Raw genomic sequence first — 21,127 nt, 5'->3', positions numbered from 1 at the left:
GTGTGGTAACTTTGGGGTTGCTCTGAACCCTGTAAGTGTCTTACTTACCTGGTAAAACTAACAAAAACTTACCTCCCCCAGGAACTGTGAAAATTGCACTAAGTGTCCACTTTTAAAATAGCTATTTGTGAATAACTTAAAGTATACATGCAATTGAAATGATTCAAAGTTCCTAATGTACTTACCTGCAATACCTTTCAAACAAGATATTACATGTTAAATTTGAACCTGTGGTTCTTAAAATAAACTAAGAAAAGAGATTTTTCTATAACAAAACCTATTGGCTGGATTTGTCTCTGAGTGTGTGTACCTCATTTATTGTCTATGTGTATGTACAACAAATGCTTAACACTACTCCCTTGGATAAGCCTACTGCTCGACCACACTACCACAAAATAGAGCATTATCTCTTTTTACCACTATTTTACCTCTAAGGGGAACCCTTGGACTCTGTGCATGCTATTCCTTACTTTGAAATAGCACATACAGAGCCAACTTCCTACAACCATGATCAACCTTTGAACAAATGCCTAACTTTTAAACAAAATGATGCATCTTTTCAGGTTCCCTCTTTATTCCAATAGTCTGGAACACTGTTTTAAAGACCACTGTAGAGACAGGATGTCCGGAGCAATACTCTGTTCAAGTGAATAAGGATATTAGAAACATGACATGAATACAATTATTACTTATTTGCACTAGGGAAGGCCTTCTCTTGGTCTGGAAGAATGGAGTTTCACTCAACAGCAGTATAGGTTAAAATAAGTGGACATAAACGCTGCACCAGCTATTCTTGGACTGATTGCAAATAGAATTGTGAATCCAGAAATGCAACCTTGACTTAATGCTCTGTATACGTTTGCCTATTTTGTAGTGACTAATTTATTTTTCTTTTAGAGCATCGTTATATTGAACTCTTTCTGAATTCAACTGCTGGTGGTGGTGCTGGAATGGGAGCAATGGGTTATGGCAGAGATGGAATGGGTAAGTGTAGAAATTTGTCAGCTGGGCATCTGCACACACCAAATCTGGTTTGGCGCTGTCCCAGATGAGATGTTGGTGTCACTATAATCTACCACCTCAATCTGCTCACATCAGCCGTTTTGACTTTTTTTTTTTTTCTTTCTCCCCCTCAGTGGTCTCAGTGATGACACTGAAAAAAACGATTTCAAATCATGTGGAGACTGATTGCAGATGTCTGGACACCCTTCTTGTCATTGCATCAGTTGCAAGCATCCCTCGGTAGTGACTGCTGGGCAAGATGAACAAAAAACATACTCTGTTACAAAGTCAAAATTTGCTATTGTGGAAGTCATTCCTGTTTGAAGAATGATCAGCCACAAGCGTGAGTTAATACATGCCCATAAGTCACGAATCTCCATTAAGAAGGCCAATGTAAAGTCTAAAATGGTTCTCCTACTCCTTGGCACTTTAGCTGTTCAGACTCCCAACTCATCCTCCACTTCTAAAGAGAGCCAAACTTTGATCTCACTGCCAATTTTCCCTAGGGCCAATGACTACTCCACAACAGCTCAGAGGGTGGAGATTGGCCTTGAGACAGCTTTTTGGTATCTCTCAATCCCTCTAGGGCTGCAAGGTTTTGTGGTGGCTCCCAGCTGGTTTGTCCCCAACCTCAACTCTGAACGCTACCTTCAGTTCAGCTCCTCTGAAGCACCAGTTGAAACCTCAATACCAGCACAGATATCGCTTGCAGCTAAGTAGATAGTGTTGTTGAACTTTAACTTGCCTTCAATCTCAGAGGATTTGTATAACTTCAATTACCACCATCCAAGATAACCCCGATATTTGTAGTGACTTTTCTAGTGACTTTATATATATATATATATATATATATATATATATATATATATATATATATATATATATATATATATTATATATATATATATATATATATATATATATATTATATATATATATATATATATATATATATTTTTAAACAAGATGCTAGTTCCCTGGAACCCTCTGGAAGCTGGTCCAGTGTGTGGTGGACACCTGTGGTGTTACACCTTACACTGGTTCCAGGCTGTAAGTAAGGTTCACTTGGTCAAGAGCCAGCGGCTTCTCAGAGGATGTCGGGGGGCATCTATACCAGCTGGAGTACCCTGGGACACTAACAGGAGGCCTGAGTCTTTGAGGCTCTCCGCCAGGTGTTAGGTTTTGCAGAGGGGAGTTGTGAAGCACCTCCACCCAGTGCAGGTTTTTGTTTCTGGTCAGCACAAAGGCTCTCACACCATGGGGTCCAAAACTCCTCTCTTGGTGGCAAGCTGGCACAAACCAGTTGGTTGTGCACCTAAAGGATTAGGTAAAATACGGGGGTATCTCTAAGATGCCCTCTGGGTGCATTGTTCAATAAATCCAACACTGGAATCAGTGTAGGTTTATTGTGCTGAGAAGTTTGATACCAAACATCCCAGACTTCAGTGAAACCATTATGAGCTGTGGCATTTGTAATGTCAAACTCTCTGACCATATACTCAATATGGTCACACGACACATACAATGTCTAAGAATGGACTTGGACACTGTAGGGGCATATTACTCGTGCAGCTATGCTCACCTGTGGTAGAGTACAACTGCCTTAAGGCTGGAAGGCCTGCTGGAGTGGTGACGTAACTATGCCAAAGGCAGTGGATTGTGGGCATGGCACCATGTCAAAAGGGTCACTTACCTACACCTTCACCACACCCCTTTTAGGTTTGCCCTCCCGACCATCTTGGGCACCCAGTGTGTGGTCAGGATACACCATCACCTTTCCCTCTGGCAGTCAGTAACATCAGAATGTTTGGAATTAAAGCTGATCCAAAAGGGGATACTCTCTTCTGACACTTCAGCCATAACACCTGCTCTGACAGTTGACGGAGGACCATCTCTTTACTCTAAGTGCTGGCTCTTGACCAAGTGAGCCTTGCAGGTGTCTGCATCAGAAGTAGGTCATGCTTTTGCTATCTACTTTGATGCCAAAGGAGTGACCCTCAATTTGTGCCTTCCCACCTCTTCTTGAAAAAGGTTAAAAGTACTCTAGCACCTCATGTCTGCCATTGACACAGGAAGCTGGGTGGTATCACTGAACTTACCGGATGCTTATTTTCACATACCTGCCCCCCCACCATCCCAAAGGTGTTACCTGTGGCTCACAGTGGGCCAAGGGCACTTTAAGTTTGCTGTGCTACCTTGTGGTGGTGGCAGGTGGTTTATGTGCAAAGAGCTGGGATTTCAGCCTGGACTGTTAAAGGAGTTTGGCTTGCCCCAGGCAGTTGTCTTCCACCTTCAGACTATGGCAAACCTCCTTCACTTCTGGGGTTCACGATAAACATGCCTAAGTTGCACCCTACTTCCCCTCCAGATACTACCTTTAATCTGAGCTGTTCTGGACAGTTAATTTTCAGGCCTAGCTCCTGAACTGAGTCCAGGATTTTCAGGTTGTTAGTGATGTGATCTAGCCCAAATCTTTGTGAGATCAACTCTGAGGCTGTATGTCCTCCTGCATCCTGCTGGTGACACATGCTGGCTGGCATAGCAGGCTCTGCAGTGGAACCTGATGGCCCAGTGGGTGCTGCATCTAGGGAATCTCTGACCTGGTTCAGATCTCAGAGGAAATTGTAAAAGTCCTGCAGTGATTAACGATCCACAATTAGACCTGATTAGGGAAAGGGAGAGGGATCTACCGCTGGCCTAACGGTGGTGGCAAATGCGTTGCTCCTGGGCTGCAGCAACCATCTGGGAGAGGTGGATATCAATGTGATCTAGCTTCTTGGCTCCACATAAACCGTTTGGCGCTTCGTTTGCTTCACTTAGCATTAGCAACATAATTCCTGGTATCCCAAGCTGTTGACAAAGACCATTGCTCCTCCCAGTCAGGCTGCCTCTTTAGGAGGATCTTCTGTCGAGCCAACTACCTGCACACCCCTCCACCTGCATGTGTGGAGATTGAGCAGTGACAGTTGACATCTTTAAACCTTCCTTCCCATGATCTGTTACTCTGGCAGCCCTCCAACGAATGGGTATATGCCTGCCATTGGGTTAAGTCTGTCATGGTGTGCTTCACACAACGTTAACACCCTTTCTGCAAGGTTCTCTGCTTTATCTTTGGCCAAAAAGGACACTGGGCACAGTTCTACCTGCCATTACATTTTTGTGGGTGCCAGACCAACCTCTCCAAGTCAGCTGTTGTAGCTGGGTTTCTCAAAGGCCCTAGGGTCAACGAATTGCAGTCACTCTGCACTCCTCCCTGTACCACCACTTTTCCAGACTAGCAAGTTCGATCCAATCTTCTGAAGGTTGCTACTCCCTTCCGTGTGGGTCAGCCATTATGCTGCATACTTTTTGCTATGCCTCATCCAGCAAAGAGGAGAGATTCAGTTGTCTGAATCAAAAAAAATAAAATGTCCTGTGCATTAAAATCTGCTGTGCATTGGCTAAGAAATGGCCCTGTGAGGGCTTGCAGGCTCGCTGTACCAGAGCAAGGCTACAGTTGCTGCAGTATCTTGTGGTGTTCCCCTCCTGGACATCTCAGGCAGCAACGTGGGCATCACTGCAGATGTTTACAAAACATTACTGTCTGGTCAGTCGTGACAGGCACTTCACATGTTTCCTGCAGGACCTTTTGGTTTAATATTTGCCAATCCACCTAAAGAGTTCTACTTAAGTATCTGTTCAAAGGTAATGAATCTGTGGCTAGAAGTCCCTATCAGATAAACAAGTTAGCTTAAGATTTTAGTGATCCTCTCCGCTGTGTAACCTGATTCTGGTGGAAGGGATATTCAGGTGTAAGGGGTCCCCCTTAGTCTTTCCTACATCAGTGGTCAGTTTTCATTTTGGCTCTGTGCTCCTGGCATGGAAAGTCACAAGTATCTGACATCAGTGTGCTGAGGTGGGTGCCCTATATAGGTACTGCACATGCCATTTCTGGCTCAGATGATGCGGAGCCAAACACCTACTGATGTGCAGGAGTACTGCTCAAATCTTTTGTATCCATGAAGGTAAGGAATCTGCAGCTAGCTAGGCTCTACCAGATAAGGCATTACCAAAAGTAAATAACTTCTTTGTCCCTACCTTTGTGATTAGATCCTTAGCTCTGGATTTATTATGTTGTGTAATACTTTTCTAAGCAATAACCACTAGCTGGTCTATCATGATTGCAGGAATTCAAATGACCATTTAAAGACAAATCTATGTTGCTGTTTGTCATTGTAACTCAGGGTATTCAGGAAGCCTTATCTTTTCATTTTAGATAATCAAGCAGGTTACGGCAGGATTGGTGGAATGTATGGAAATCCTGATGGCCTGGGTGGATATGGTAAGTATTTTCAAAGTATAGGTTATTCTATGTTCTAAGGTGTGATTGCATGGTAATGCATGAAGTACACAAAGTATAGACCCAATTACAATTTTTGATACTTTTTGATGGGTACTTAGCTGCAAATTTTGCAGTGTGATCTTTTCTGGATTCACATGCTGAGAATTATTCTACCATTCAGGTTTTCATACTGAATTCTCCTTATAGTAGTTTCCAATTGACATAGAGAACACACCCTGTTGCTGCCTGGAGTTCCACCAGAATCTTGCTCTGGACAGCCACCAGGTATGTAATCTGTATTACACGCTCAAAGTACAGAGAGCTGTTAGGCTTGTGCAGCACTCAAGCCCAAAGTTAGAAGGTAAAAAAAAAAAGAAAAATGCCAGGCGACTGGTCTTTGAACATCGAAAAGCAATTAATCAGTGTCGTGCATCAGCGTTCACTCTGAATACCTGCAGCCGCTTTTCTGACATCACTCTAAAATCTAAAAGGCTGCCTAGTCACTGTTTTGCTGACTGAAGGCAAGCCAAGGTCAAAAGAATCCCTCCGGTCCCACTAGAAGAAATTCGCAGGTGGATAAGACTCTGAAAAGTCCCCATTCTTGAAAGATGAAGGAGGGCAAGACTGAAAGAGATTGAGATTTCAATGCAGCCTTCTGAGATCTCTATCCCATAAAGAACTCTCCTGAGCATGTCTTTTTGAAGAAGAGTGACACTGGAATTAGGACCTCTATTTCCTCAGGAGGAAGAGTAACCGATTTTCTGAGGACCCAGAGCATTTCAGGGTTTGTTCCAGGAAAACCAAAGAATCAGGTTTTGTAGCATGATTCGCCCCTCCAAGAAGGGCACCAGCCCCAATGAGGAGCTTCAACAGTGTTGTCACACCTGGTGACAAACAATTTGGACCCGCACAAAGTGGAACTCCAATTTACCACTTTGAAAACTGTCTTTCTGATAGCTATCACATCACTACAAAGAGTAAGTGAGATTCAAGAGCTAATACAAGTACCATACATGCAAATCCACAGGGCTAGGTAGTTCTCAGAGCAAACTCCAAAGTTGTGACCAAATTCCATGCCAACCACACCATCCAGTTGCCAGTGTTCTTTAAGAACCCACAAACTGAATTGGAAAGAAAACTGCATACCCTGGATGTAAGGAGGGCACTGCAATACTACTTGGAGACCAATCAGTTCCATAAAGGGTCCACATTTTCTTATGCCAGATCGGTAAGGCAATCCACCATCAAAGGGGAATATTTGTGGATCGTGGAGACTATCCAAACATGCTACGCATCAGCTGGCAAACACTCGTCACTGACCAAAAGCACACCTAACAAGGAAAAAGGGTGCAATACTAGCATTCATGGCAAATTGTGCCATCTACACGATCTGCAGCAAAGACATTGGCATCCCTAGTTGCATTCGCAGAACATTGTGTGGAGCTCCAAATGCATAAGGAAGCCAAAGTGGGACAGAAGGTACTACAGCACCTGTTTGCAAGCTCATTTCACCCCAACCAACCCAAATTAGGGGAAACGCTAAACAATCTAATGCACAGCGTGTGAATCCAGAAAAGGATTCCTGCTGCACAACGAATTGGTTAATTAACTGTAGTAGTCTTTCACCCTGAAGAGTGGTCTGGATTCTCATGCAACCCGTCCACCTCTCCAGAAATTAGAACATGTGGGAAGAGGTCTAATGTACATAAAGGAGAAAAAGGACACAAGAATCTGAAGAAGGCTACTTTGCACAGGAACTTTTGGGGCATTGTCCAGCGTCATGCAGGGGACTGACCAAACAATGGTGGTCAACGCCCAAAAAGTCACTTCCTGATCCAACCACTAGATGGGGGAATAATTCACAGCATGGAAATCCAGAAAACTTCAGGATGCAAAACTACTACTATTGGTAAGTAGCCATTTAGTTTCGAGGTACACAGCAGGCTCTTGATGCCAAATCACCAGAGAAGGAATTGGATACTCGTCCAGTATTGGGTCTTCCATAGATTCACATGCTTGAATCCTTCCCTGTTGAAGTGGGAGTCTCACGGTAGCCGTAATTAACAATTTTTACATTGAAGCTAATGCAAAAGGCATTCACCTTAAAAGCTTATCAGTGTTAGAAATGACCCAAAGTCAAGCCAGTCTGGTGACAGCATCCTTTAGAACCTTCACCAGAGGCTTCGGTCTCATTGTCCAGCACAAGTGAGGAAAAAAATGAGAATACATAATGGGGGCCTCTATGGAGAGAAAGGTAGGTTGCATGTGAATGAATCTATGAAAGATTCCAATACTGGAGAACCACGTTTTAAAGTATAACTGATTTTCTTCTCCAGAATTGGATCTTTCATAGATTCACATGCATGATCATCAGAATAGTTAGCAGTAAGCATCATAGCATGAAAATTCAATCCTATACGTATTACTAGTCTGTTTAGCTACAGGACATTGCTTTCTGAGGTCCCCATAGGCAACAACTGATCTGCTTTGCAGGAGTTATTCCCTTTGTATATAGAATTTGAGATAGTTTGATATCAAATGTATGCAATGACTGTTCTACTGGAGTTTGAGGATTCGGGGGGGGGGGGGGGTGAAAAGTTCTCAATATGACTTGTCCATTTAAGTGAAAGTCTGATGGGACCTTAGGGATAAATTTAAGATTAGTTGTGAGGGTGACACTCAGCCTTGAACTGGAGAAAAGGTTGTTTGACTTAACACCTGAATATCGCCTGATGAATCAGCTCAAATGGATGGTTCATCATTTGCGATAGCAAAACATTGAGCTGTCTAGGAGGAGGGACTTTTACTGGAGGGAACAAACTGAAAGTTCCTTAAAGAATAGTTTTATTATTCTTGAGGACCATAACCACAAATCTAGAAATGGCTGCCAGATCTACTTTGATGTAGAGCAAGGGCCCAGATTTTGCTAGATGAAGATTCAGAGATGTCAGTTTCGATGATAATGGGTGGACTTCAGTAAACTTACATAAGATACAAAATATCTTCCATTTAAGTTTATTTGTGGTTTTAGCTTTAGTATTGGTGAGCACCTCTTGACTATCTGAAGGAACATTTAGTTCTGAATTCATGGAACTCTGGAGCCAGGCCAAAAACGAGTCCATTTGGGTGATGGACCTGCCCTTTGTTCATTAACGGCTTTGGTATCCGTTGCAACAGAATGTAAGGCTGTTCCTAGAGGAGCAGGAGCTCCATAAACCAATCTTCCAAGTACGGAAGTACTCTTGACTCAATGTTTTATATGCTGCTACTGGAACTAAGACCATGGTGAATACTTGAGGTGCTGACCTCTGGCTGAATGGAAACCCCCTGAATTGGGAGTGAGTGCCGGCTACCCTGAAACGAAAATTTCATGTGGCTGGGCTGTATTGGGATATGAAAATAGGAGCCTTGGAGATTCAAGGCAGTCTCATGATCCCCTTTATTCAGCAGGTGTAACACATCCTGAAGGGTTGCCCTACGGAATGATTGTGATAAAAAAATGAGGCTCAATCTCCTGCCTTTTTCCGAATAAGGAAGTAGAGGGTTGAAGCTGGTCCCCTCTAAGTCTTTGGTATGATTTCTGGATCTCCCTTGCACATAATTGTAGAGCTCTTTCAAGTGGGTAGGTGGTGGTCCCTGCGATGGTACAGTCTAAGGGGCTTGTTGGAACTCCAGGTATGCACCTGGGTGATAATACCAAGGACCCACTGGTCTTATGTGACCTGAGACCACTGAAAGATAATTGGAATTCCGCCCCCTATTTGTGTAGTCTAGGTGAGGTTGGTGGCTGGCCCTTACTGGTATTAAGGGGTGGGTTTGTTAATGGGCAGCAATGTTTCTTGTTTCTCCTGCCTGTGTAGGAAGACTTTCCGCTGGCAGGGTGTCAGGCTGCTGATTGTGGTTGTCAGTAGGGCTGCTGATTGTGGTTGTCAGTAGGGCTGCTGGTGTTTGCTAGTGTTTTGACCGTATTGGCCCGATGGGCTGGTACTGTCAGTACTGATGGTACTCCTCTATAGGGGAGTACTCCTCAACCCCAAGATTTAGCTGTCAGTCTTTATAGGCTGGAGTGCTTTGTCAACATGCTTACCAAATAGCAATTCACCATCATATGGCATGTCCAGTATCTTCCTTTGAGCTTCAAGGTGGAAGGAGGTAGCTTTTAGCCATCCCTGGCGTCCTAGTACTGTATCTCTGGCTAGCTGTTGAAAGTCTGTGGAGACACGTCTATAGCGCCATCTGTAATCTCAGCGGAAATCTTTTCTCTCCTGTGGAATTTTCAGTGCTTCAGACCTTACATCTTGGGAAGGAGATCAATGTATTGCGAGATGTCAGACCACATTTGGCAGTCGTTGCACCAAGGAGTTCACTGCTTGGCTAGTTGTAGCAACCATTGTAAATTTTCAGATAGTGTTGAGGTGTTTTTCCTTCCGTGTCCAGACTTAGAGAAGATGGATTTCTCAACCTGCGTTGGGCTGCTGGTTATATGTTGGCCAACCAGACAAGCCAGGAGTGATCAGTTCTTTGTAGTTGTCCAATCTGGGAAGTACCCAAAAACACTGCTGGTAGAGTCTGAGTGCCCTTGGAAATATTGCTCATCTGTAAGACAACCCACCAAGGCTCAAGACCTGTATTATATGGGGAAACAATTCTTTGTGTCATTCAGGCACTAAGGGAAACCAGCCACCAAGAACACATCACAACGTGGATAACTCACAGTGCAAATGTGTTGCAAAAGAACTGGCATGCAGCTAGAAACCAAACCAAGAGCACATGAAGGGAGCTACAGTAACCTTCCTGGCAAATGTTCCGCTGAGTGACATACGTGGGACAGCCACATGGTTGACAGTATACACATACCAAGTGAACAGGGGAGCACAGCCCTAAAGCATTTGCTTACAAGCTCAGTTTCCTGTCCTGCCACCTTCATGAAGAAACTGCTACAAAATTGATGCACAGCATAGGAATCCTAAAGATGCACCCTGCAAAGCAAAATGGTACTTAACTGTAGGAATAGTTTTGCAGCTTGACCCAGTGCAATCCAGAGGTCCATTAAATGGACAGGCCGTTGCCAGGAATCCTGGAATTGGTGTAGTTGCAGGATTCCAACATGTTTGATATAAAACATGCCTAGTTTCAGAGACGCTATTGTGTACTTAAACCACCCATGTTGACCTGTGTCAACTACATACCTTAAGATGGCTTCCCTGCACTTGGAGGTCAAGGAATGGCCTGGAGTCTGTAGGGGTATCCTGCTCATGCAGGGTACCCTCCCACTTGGGGACATGCACTGTGCCCATAGGCTGAAGGGCCTACCAGCGGGGTGACATACTAAGTCCAGTGACCAGGTTTGTTGGTGAACGGGTGCATGCACCATTCATGCAGACTGCAATGATCAGCCTGCAGACCCAGTTTGGATGGGCTCCCATGGGTAATGTATGCTGCAGCCAATGGGAGGCCCCTGGTGTATCGATATCCTGGGTGTACCCAAGTTCCATATACGAGGGAATTACATGGGTGCAACTGTATGCTAATAGTGGGTTTAAGGTTTGCCACCAACCAAATTTAGAGGACCGAGCACAGTCACTGGGGGTCCTGATGAACAGCATCAGAACACACTGACAAAGTGGGTGTAACTATGCTAGAAAGATGACCCGTTCCTACAAAATACATCAGATTTAGGGAAAGAGCACTGGTACTGGGGCCTGGCTATTTGCCTCAGTGCACTTTCAGAGTCCTAACCATCTGCACTGGGGCAAGAAGTGAGGGGTGGCCATTAAAAAAAAAACTGCTCTTTCTACAACCATGTTCAGAACCAAACATCTATGTCTGAAAAGATTTTATTAGAAGAAAAGAGATGGAGACAATGATGTCTGTTTCCTTCCAGCATCAGCTGGATTAGTAACACTCCACCAGGGACTACGTCCAAGTGGTATACTGGGGCAACAGCTCTAGAGACGATGGTGGCTCTCCCAAAAAAAACTCACCCCAGCCAGCAGTGCCTTGCTACAGCAAAGTGACTTCAGCAAAGTGACTTCATGGTGGCCCTCTCTCACTCAACAGGGCTGTTGCAGAACAGGCTCTTCATACCTTGGACGTTAAGCAAGCCCTAATGTAGTAAGTTGGTAAAATCCTTTTGAAAAACCTAACAGCTGTTGCCTTATCTGAAACCATAAAACGTGGGGTGACAATGTTGATGCCACACTCCTTCCACATAGCTTTCAGGTATGCACATCTGTGACACATCACCTCCTTAGGAAAGGCAACCCCGGAGGGCCTTGGCCACTGCAGGTGCTGTAGTGGTCCTAAAGGCAATTGTATACCTGCTAGCATGGTCTGCCACCAGTATATATCAGTTACCAAATGTAGTTGGTCTACTGGACTATCAGTAACATCAATCCCTACCTACCCTTCCCCGCCCCCCCCCCCCCCCCCCCCCCCCCAAGGGTACCCTAAGTATTGGAAGTTGAATAAAGAGGGCTGTTGGAGTCCTAACTGTCTTACCACTAGTGTGGCAGGTGACAGAGGAGCAACAAAACTTTATCTTCAGACATGTGGGGGCCAGTGAAAGCATGGGACTGTCCCCAGTCTTGCTTTGCCCAAGATGGCCTGCAAGGGGAATATGAGGTGCCAGTGTCTGTAGGAACTCCCTAATCTTCTGAGGGATGACAACCTGGTGGCACCAGGCTTGGTGTCCCTTGCCTGAGTAGAGGAGGCTATTGTCTCAGACCTTGTGTCCCACTAATATCCCCTGTAAAGAAAACGCCTCCTTGGCATGGTTACCCCCTAACTTTTTGCCTTTGCTGATGCTATGTTTTGAAAGTGTGCTGGGAACCTGCTAACCAGGCCCCAGCACCAGTGTTCTTTCCCTAAACTGTACCTTTTTCTGCACAATATGCACAACTCCGGCAGTCATAAGTCCCTTGTAACTGGTACCCCTGGTACCAAGAGCCCTGATGCCAGGAAAGGTCTCTAAGGGCTGCAGCATGTCTTATGCCACCCTGGGGACCCCTCAGCACATGCACACGGCCTCACAGCTTGTGTGCTGGTGGGGAGAAAAAGACGTAAGTCGGCATGGCACCCACCAGTCAGGACAGGTGCTAAGGTGTCCTGCGCGGAGGTGACCCCTGGCTTTAGAAATCCTCCATCTTGAGTTTGGGGATTCACCCAATAGGATTAGAGATGTCCGTCCTGTGTCCCCCCCCCCCCCCCCCCCCCCCCCTCACCAAACAGGGAGGAGGCACAAAGGTGTATTGGCTACTGCCCTCCCAGACACGAACACACCCCTAAATTCAGTGTATAAGGGCACCCCAGGTCCCAGGAAATCAGATTCCTGCAACCTGAAGAAACGACTGCTGACCTACAAGCCTGCAGAGAAGGAGGAAGACAACTGCTTCGACCCCAGCCCTACCAGCCTGTCTCCAACTTCAAACACCTGGGACCAGCGACCGCTGAAGCTTCAGGACTGCCCTGGACTAATGGACCAAGAAACTCACGTGAGCAGCGGCCCTGCTCAAAACCAGCTACTTCTTTGCAACAAAGAAGCAACTTTCAAAGACTGCACATTTCCCGCTGGGAGTGTGAGGCTTCGGACACTGCACCTGACAACCCAGACAGGAGATTCAGAGAACCAACACCTCAGGGAGGACTCCCTGGAGACTGCCCCCACCGCGTCCCTGCAGAGGCTCCCCCTGACCACGACTGCCTGTGACAAGGAAGGGACCCGATGCCTGGAGCCAACACTGCACCCGCAGCCCCCAGGACCTGAAGGAACCGAACTTCAATGCAGGAGTGACCCTCTGCCTAGCCCAGGTGGAGGCTGTCCTGAGAAGTCTTTCCTGCTGTCTCAGGCTCTCAAAAGGACAGGACTTCTGTTCCAAGCTGAGCTTTTCCCTGGCGGGTCCTCCTGCACCTAAGGACTCTGCTCTATCAACTTTCAGCTCCTCTGGGTAGGTTCCACACAAGGGGCAGATTCCTTTCCCTGAGAAGTGGGATCCTCACCTGAAGTCTGGACAGGGGGCAGTTTCTTACCCTGTCTTTTGGAATCGCCTGGGTCATTTTTCCAGGCTCCAGTGTTAGTTTCTTGGCCTGTGCTCTAGTCAGGGAAAGATGTTCCCAGGGATGCCGAGCATTGCTGCATGGGTTTCCAACTTACTTCAACCCAGGCTCAAGTCTTCTCCAAATCATTGCCCAGTAAGCACTCCACAGGCAGGTCAGAGGATACCACAACTTCCGTAGGGCCAGACTAACCGCACCCCAAAAAAACTTGGGTGTTACTAATGTCCGTGTGACAGTGTAGGTAGTGTTTCTGTCAGTGTTGTGACACTGGCACCTGCCTCAACACCATTGATAAGGGGTTGCTGCCTCTACTTTCCCATATAAAAGGGACAAGCAGCTAGAGTGGCAAGGACAATACTCCCCTCAGACCAAAAGTATGTGGTCTCCCTAACATCCCAGAACCCACTGCAGTTCCCAAGGTGCACCCAGCTCTACACCCTTGGACTGAGCACTTTCTGTGCTATTGCTAGGGGCATGTAGGAAAATGGCTCCTTGTTGCAGTTACCCCCCCCCCCCCCCCCCCCCCCACACACACACACCACACACACACTTTTTTCCTGATATTGATGATGGCTTGACTGAGTGTGCTGGGACCCCTGCTAACCAGGCCCCAGCACCAGTGTTCTTTCACCAAATGTTTCCATAATTGGCACATCCCTGTCACACACAGGTCCCTTGTTAAAGGTACCAGTGGTACAAAGGACCCTGTGACCAAGGAAGGCCCATAAGGGCCGCAGCAAGTTTTGTGCCACTCTAAGGGACCCCTCACCTAACACATGTACACTGCCATGCCAGATTGTCTGTGCTGGTGGGGAGAACAACCTTTGGGGTGCCATGCACACAACCCTGCCTGTGGCATAGGTAACTCACCCCTCTAGCAGGCCTTAAAGCCTTAAGGCAGGGTGCACTATACCACAGGTGAGGGCATAGCTGCATCTGCTCTGTCAAGCCTCTTGGGGAAACCCCTGGACCCGCCGCACACTGATTTTGAGATAGTAGTATATACAGAGCCAGTTGCCTTCAGGGCACTAGGGGTAGAAGTGGCAATGGCAGGCTTGGTCCTCTTTATAGGACAGGTGCTCTTGCCTTCCTTGTGGCTATTTGTCTAAACAAACACCAAGGTTTCTTATTGGAGGATGAGGAAGACAAGGACTTAATCCCACCCCTGGAAGAGTGTTGTGGGCCTGATGACTCTTTTTTTTTTTTTTTTTTTTTTTTAATCCTTGGATTTGTCCCCGCCTTTCTCCTGATTCTTGGAATCTTTCTTATGGTCATGCCCAGTGAGTGTTCCTGACTTATGCAAACCCATTTGTCTGCCATATTTCCCAATTCTTGGGGAGAGGTCAATCTGACTCCACCAGATATGGATGCACTTTATAAGAGCAGTTGTTAAAAATGTGATCATAAGATTGTATAAGCCCTGATAGTCATGCATATTATTACAATGTAACCAGTGTTCAAGAGCATTGACAGCTTTCCACAAAATCTACCAAGTCTTGGAGGACTCCTGGGTTTCCCTAAACTTGATCCTGTAGTCAACCCAGACCATCACTGCGAGTATCCTTAAACACCTGGTAATTATTTGCATCTTCCTTCCTGACAGGAGTTTGTCCCTACCGTTTTCAGCAAATGAAAAGCCACATGGCTGCCTGCTCCCTCAGAGACCCTCTGTGCTCTACAGGTCCTCTCCAAAGCTGTGATCAACTTGTGAATGTCATTTCTAGCCTTATAATGCAGGACTTTATTTTTATTTTATTTTTTTACCAAGATTCCTAGAGTCATGGGGTCCTCCCTTACCCTGGTCTCTCTGAAGCGGTTTCTGCTGCCACAATGGGGTATCACCCCCACATTTTCTCTACTACCAAGGCCTCCCTATCTAGAGCTAACTGCTGCAGTTTCAGGTTGGTCTATTCTAGCTTCAATCTACCTAAAACCCTAACTAGGGACTCCAATCCCCCCCCCCCCAAAAAAAAACAAATAGGCTAACATGAGGACTTTATGGTTGGAAAAATGCAGAAACTGGTCAAGGCTGCTGGAAACAGTGTGGATTCTGGGTGAGGAGGACTTGCAAAAGGAGGGCCCAGTCAATGTAGGAGTGTCCAGGTGTGGCAGGGGGAGTGCCCCCTTCTGTAGCTGAAGAGCTAGTTCACTGTCTCCCACGCTGGTCAGAAGGTAGAGATTACAGGGTAATCCCTCAGAACCACCACCACCACCTCTATTGGAGAATCTTCACAGATCACCAGCTGGATGTCCTTGTTTTAGGTGCCTGTGGATGGAGGGGAGTGACTACTTCACTCCCAAGAGATTCCTTCTTGCTGCAGTCAGTAACCCCCCCCCCCCCCCCCCCCCCCCCCCCATGCACAACCTTGAAGATATTGTAGAAAGCTGACAGTCTCAACAATGTTGCAGAGAAGTCTTCACAGGCAGTGCAGTCTCGTCTGGTTCCTGTGTAGCCCAGCAGCAGTTCCTGGGTTCCTGAGACCAGGAGCAGATGTTGTCTTGCAGAGTTCCTTGCAGTATCTTGCATGGTGAATATGGGGACCATCCCACAAGGGAGTTCCTTAGTAACCCAAAGGTTGTTACGTCAGCTACCTGGCCTGCCCCTACCCTAGCAGGTGCACAGCTCTGCCAGGTGGCCATTTGATTCTGTCATTTTGAAAATAGGAATAGTAGAAACCCTTGGAAGCATCTGACTGGTTAGGCCAGGTATGTCGTCATCCCTGACCCCTTCTGATAGGTGGGTCACTGCAGAGAGTGACCAACCCTCTTTTAGGGTTACTTAAGGGCTCCTTCACGGGTGGTTCCTCAGATTTAAGGGACTCTTCAAGGAACTCTCTAAGATGTCTTCTGTTCCTGGTGGGAAGGCTTCCATTGCAACTTTCTCCAGATCCTGCAAGTATTCTGCAACATACAGGGCTTCTCAAGGATTCTGTATGCACCAGGAAGGGCAAAAGAATCTCCCTTGGAGTGGAGTCACTCCCCTGCATCCACAGGCACCTCAAGACTACCTGGACCTGTTTGTGTGGTCTGTCCTTGGACATCTGAAGATCCTGCAACATAGGACTCAAAAGGAGGCCACAGACTGCACCACCTGCTTGTCTTCGGAGTTGCGAGACACTGGGTCCTTGCTCCTGCAACTGGGCTGGCATCCCTGTGCACTGGACCTGTTGAACTTGCCAAGGCTTGATCCTTCCTCAAGGAGATCTTCATGCCCCTTGAAGCCTTAGCCTCAGCACCCTACAAGCTGAAAATTAGGCCATATGCTGCGGCTTGTGGGGTTGTCTTGCTAGTCAGGCCCCCTTGTGACTCCATGTCTGTCTCCTGGATCACTTGTGTGGGCTCCATATACTTTTGGCCTTGTGCGGGAGGGTGGGCATTGCCACCTGCACTGCCTGGGCTGCTCCTTGAGTACTTCCTTTGCAGGTCCTCCACATCTAGAATCTGTCCCTGGGTTCGGTGGGTAGTGACAGCAGCTAGGCAAGCTCTGCATCTGGGTCCCTGGTCCTGTCTTCTGGGTTTCCAGGGGTATGGGTACTGTCTGGCCAGCCTCTGGGTCCACTGGGAAGGGTCCTTAATGGGAAACGCCCTGAAGGCCGACTCCAGCACAAAGTCGTGGGCAACGAAAGCAGAACTACACTTTCCTTAACCACAACTTTGTTGTTTTGTTCCTCAACCACGCATGTGCTGAACGCACATGCGTGGTTAAGGCACAAACAAGGGAGTCTGCTGAGGATGAGACAGGTTGGTGGGGACATTGGAGTATTTTTAGTTTTAGGGGCGGGGGTTGGGGTTTTAGTTTGGGGTGGGGGTCAGGTAAGAGGGGCAGGGGTGGGTGGTTGGGGTATTTTAAGGGCGGGAGTTTTAGGGATTGGGGTCTGGGTATTAGTTTTAGGGATGGGCGAGGGTGGGGGGGGTTGGGTTTTAGTTTTTAGGGGTGGGATAGCTTAGGTTTTAGGGATGGGATGTGGGTTGGGGGTCAGGTAATTTTAGGGGTGGAGGTTTGGGAGTGTTTAGGTTTAGGGGCAGGGTGGGGGGCTTGGAGTAGTTTTAGGGGTGGGGTTGTGGTACTTTAGGTTTCTGGGGTGGGTTTTAGGTTTTGGGGGGGGGGGGTAGGGTGGAGGGGGGGTGGGGGGGGGCCAGGGGCACGCATGCTGGAACAATGCATGCCTATCACGAATGCCTTTACAACGAAAAACGTTGTTAAGGCATTCATTGTAAAGGCATTCGTGCTAACGAGGTTGTTCCGACCTCGTTTTTCAGGCATGTGTTCCAGCAGGCGTGGTTCCAACATACATTCGTCCTGAATTCCTCAAACGCCAGCCACTGTTTGTCTATGGGACAACTGGGTAGGTAACTCTCACTCCTGGTTGCTGGGGTCCCTTACAGTACTTATTTCTGGTGTTCCTAACTGCCACACTTACCCTGACTGGAGTCACTCATTCTAAATATTTGGGAAATGGTTAGGCCCTCCCTTAGGGCTATGTATATTTCTGATGGTTATTTTGCATAGATATTGTGTATCTCCAGAGGAAGATATACCAATGTCAGTTTAGAAGTAGTGCTGTAATAGTGTTTTTTGTTGTTTGTTTTCTCTCCAACACGTGTGGTTTCTTGTAAGTTACTGTTTGACTACTGTGGTATTGCAAGTGCTTTACAATCCTGGATAAGCTTTAACAGATTGCCTTAGCTCCCCCTAGAAAGCTTCTGCTATCTGGACACCTGTTCATTATCACTAAGGGTTGCCTAGACTCAGTATAGAGTGCTACACCATAGGTGTACACAAACTGACCCAGCCTCCTACATCCGGTCCCCTCCATAGGAATCAATTGCAACAGTGTTGGTGCTGAACGACCATTTCTTCTGTGAAAATAACTGTTAAGAACCTTGCCGGTCCCCCTGACTAGCTCCCTTTAGTTAGTGTTGGTCATCCCAAGTACTTTTAACCAACCGGATTGACAATTTGAAATTTTGTAATGAAAACGTAGGTGTCCAATTCATTGACTTTACCAAGGAGTATTTGCAATTAAGTGAAGACACTGAAACCTTTGTCTAAGTCGGTTTAGGGCCACAGTTAACCAGTGTTGAGATAAGGGGTTTTATAGGCAAAATCTACTGGATTTGAAGGGGTTAAGTGTTACACAGAGAGCTTCTTGCACAACAGTATTATATACACCCCGTTTCCTCTGAGTCATTTAAGACCTTAACTAACTTGGATCTATTTCCTCATGAGATTTCTCTCATGTCGGATGCCACTTTTGTGCCAAGTCAATGGGTTTTCAAACCAGTCTTACAGGCAAATTATCCAAGTACAGCTCTACTCAGCAAATAGGTTAAGACACTTTGGTTGATTGGCTTTTAAAAACCAGTCCTGAAAATGTTCTTTTATTTTCCCTATGCAGGACGTGGTGGTGGAAGTGGAGGCTACTATGGTCAGCAGGGCAGCATAGCCGGAAGTGGATGGCGTGGAATCTACTAGTGACTGAAATTGTACCCTTGCAGAAACAGATTTTCTTACTAAACTTTTTTTGTACTGCAGAGTGTAATGATGAATGTGTTTTGAAAAATGTTCAGCAGCAGGCTGAGATGGGAACCTGTCTTTCTGTAGATTTTTAACTGTTTTATTCCATGTGTTGACTTTAAATAAATTTTATAACAATTATTGGTTGTATGTATTTAGCAAGTGGTCAAAACTAGAAGTTTTTTTTTTTGCCATAAGTCTTGGCATTCCTTCAAGCTTGTCTCTGAAAGCCTATTAATCCAAGCCCCTTTGTTCAGGACTAAAGTGTCTCATAGGATTTGCTCCATGTGAGTTTACCACAGATGGTAGATAGTCAGACCCTAGTACTGCTTTTTGACTTGGGTGGATGAATTTGCCAGGGAATGCTGTGGCACCTAGCATAATCCATGATCAGTTGGAAAGAGGAAGCTAACCAACAAGAGTCACTTGTAATTTGAGTTTAAAGCTCTTATATTGCAGTTTTCTGAATTGGTTCCATTTTCCACTGCAGTCCAGGAGCCACCTTTACATTTTGTGCTCCACTTCAATAACTATGGTTTGTGGCATCCTTACAGATTTGTATGCTAGCCAGGTGTTCACATCTAGTTAGGAAGGACAACGTGTTTTTTTTTTTTTCTCTTTTTTTTTTTTTCATTTTCTGCCTTGAGTGACTATTTCAGAAACCTACAGTGCAGCAGGTCAGACATCTTTCCCTACCACACCAGTGATGGTTCTGGCAGTAGTGTATGCTGCTGTTTTGTAGAGTTAATCTGTAATGGACTCAGCCTGCATCATTCTGCTATCTAGTGTCTACAGAAATTTCCAAATGTCCTCAAAACATAGGTGTATCCAATTTGTTGACTTTGCCAAGGCTTGTGATTGAGTGAAGCCACTGATTTAATATTGCTTGTAGAATCTCCCTACAAACCCCCACAAGCAGAAAAGGCCCTGGACATGCTTTATGTCAGAAGGACGATCATGATTTAGCAAGAAACAAGCCAAACCAGTAAAGGAAATCTCTTAATTTCTTTCTGCCCGTTGAACAGTCCAGTTTCCTAGACTTCAGGGGAGCCATTTTACCTGTGTACCGGACAAATCTCACGATTTGTGTCCCACTACATAATGGTAATGCCAAACTTGGTCATGTTTGGTATCAAACATGTTGGACCCCAATACTGTTGCCATTATTGGTTGCATGATTCCATGCACTCCTTAGAGAACCCCCAGCATTGCTCTTACCAGCTTTCTGGGGTTTTCCAGTCAGCGCACACTGCCATCCCTCAGACTGCTTTCTGCCGTCCTGCTGCTGCTGCTTTACCAACTCAAGCCCAGGAAGGCAGAACAAAGGATTTCCTTTGGGAGAGGGCTGTAATACCATCTCCCTTTTGAAATGGGTGTTACATGGCTTGAGAGGCATACCCTTCCCAAGCCACTGTTATCCTTTGAAGGCCTCATTTGGTGCATCCTTACATAAACCAGTCTGCACCGGTTCAGGGACTTCCAGTCTGCTCTGGCACAAAACTGACCAATGGAAAGGGGAGTAACCACTCCCCTGTCCAACACTATCCTTGGGGGGGGGGGGGGGGGGCATAGCTCCTCCCAGTGGCCACTTGAGTCTAAGGTGGGCAGAGGCCTTTGGGACCGTCTGAGTGGCCAGGTTAGGCAGGTGACGTCACAGCCCCCTCCTGCTAGGTCACTTGCAAGATGTCAATCCCCCTTCCAGGGCTATTTAGGGTCTCCCTCTTAGGTGGGTCCGCAGATTCAACGTGGAAGCAGGGCTCCTCTGCAATGTTTACTTCTACTTCTGGCCACTGCAACTGGACTTAACAGGAACCTACAATATGCATCTACAGCGATGACACTGCTTTGCAACATGGTTTCTCCAGCTCCTTCCAGCAACTGCAACATTTACCCAGCTGTACATCCTTTGAGGGGGTAAGCGTTGGGCCTGGACTGAAAAGCAGGAAGGAATCACTCTCCGGAGTGAAGGAGTCATTCCCCTGCATCTGCAGGCCCTGACTGCAATGGCAACCAGCTGTGTGAATCCTTCCGTCCAGAGCTGCATGGATCCTGCATCACATGTGGTGGTCTGAAGCGGTCTCTTCTGTCTGCTCTTTCTGCTGTCCAACTAGGTCCTTTCTTCTCCACGCAGGGCAGTACCCCGTGTACCACGTCTCTTGGAGCTACCAAGGCTTGTTGGCAGCTTCTCCAAAAGATCTTCAGGCTGTGTATTCCCCGCACTACTACCGGAC

The 21,127-nt window shown here is 46.5% G+C and overlaps 1 protein-coding gene across 3 annotated transcripts in view; it reads left to right on the top strand.

The window, feature by feature from the left end:
* HNRNPH3 (heterogeneous nuclear ribonucleoprotein H3) overlaps positions 1-19,037 on the top strand; it is a 62,378-nt gene extending 43,341 nt beyond the window's left edge. For all 3 annotated transcript variants that reach the window (XM_069240527.1, XM_069240526.1, XM_069240525.1), the window contains 3 exons: positions 898-984; positions 5,258-5,323; positions 18,778-19,037. In XM_069240527.1, the coding sequence (XP_069096628.1) occupies positions 898-984; positions 5,258-5,323; positions 18,778-18,854 (230 nt within the window). In that variant the 3' untranslated portion in view covers positions 18,855-19,037. The remainder of the gene's footprint in view (positions 1-897; positions 985-5,257; positions 5,324-18,777) is intronic.
* The last annotated feature ends 2,090 nt before the right edge of the window (positions 19,038-21,127 follow it).

Source organism: Pleurodeles waltl, chromosome 6 (genome assembly GCF_031143425.1).
Source record: "Pleurodeles waltl isolate 20211129_DDA chromosome 6, aPleWal1.hap1.20221129, whole genome shotgun sequence".
NCBI classification, from domain to species: Eukaryota; Metazoa; Chordata; class Amphibia; order Caudata; family Salamandridae; genus Pleurodeles; species Pleurodeles waltl.
This window is presented reverse-complemented; position numbering and strand designations above follow the sequence as displayed.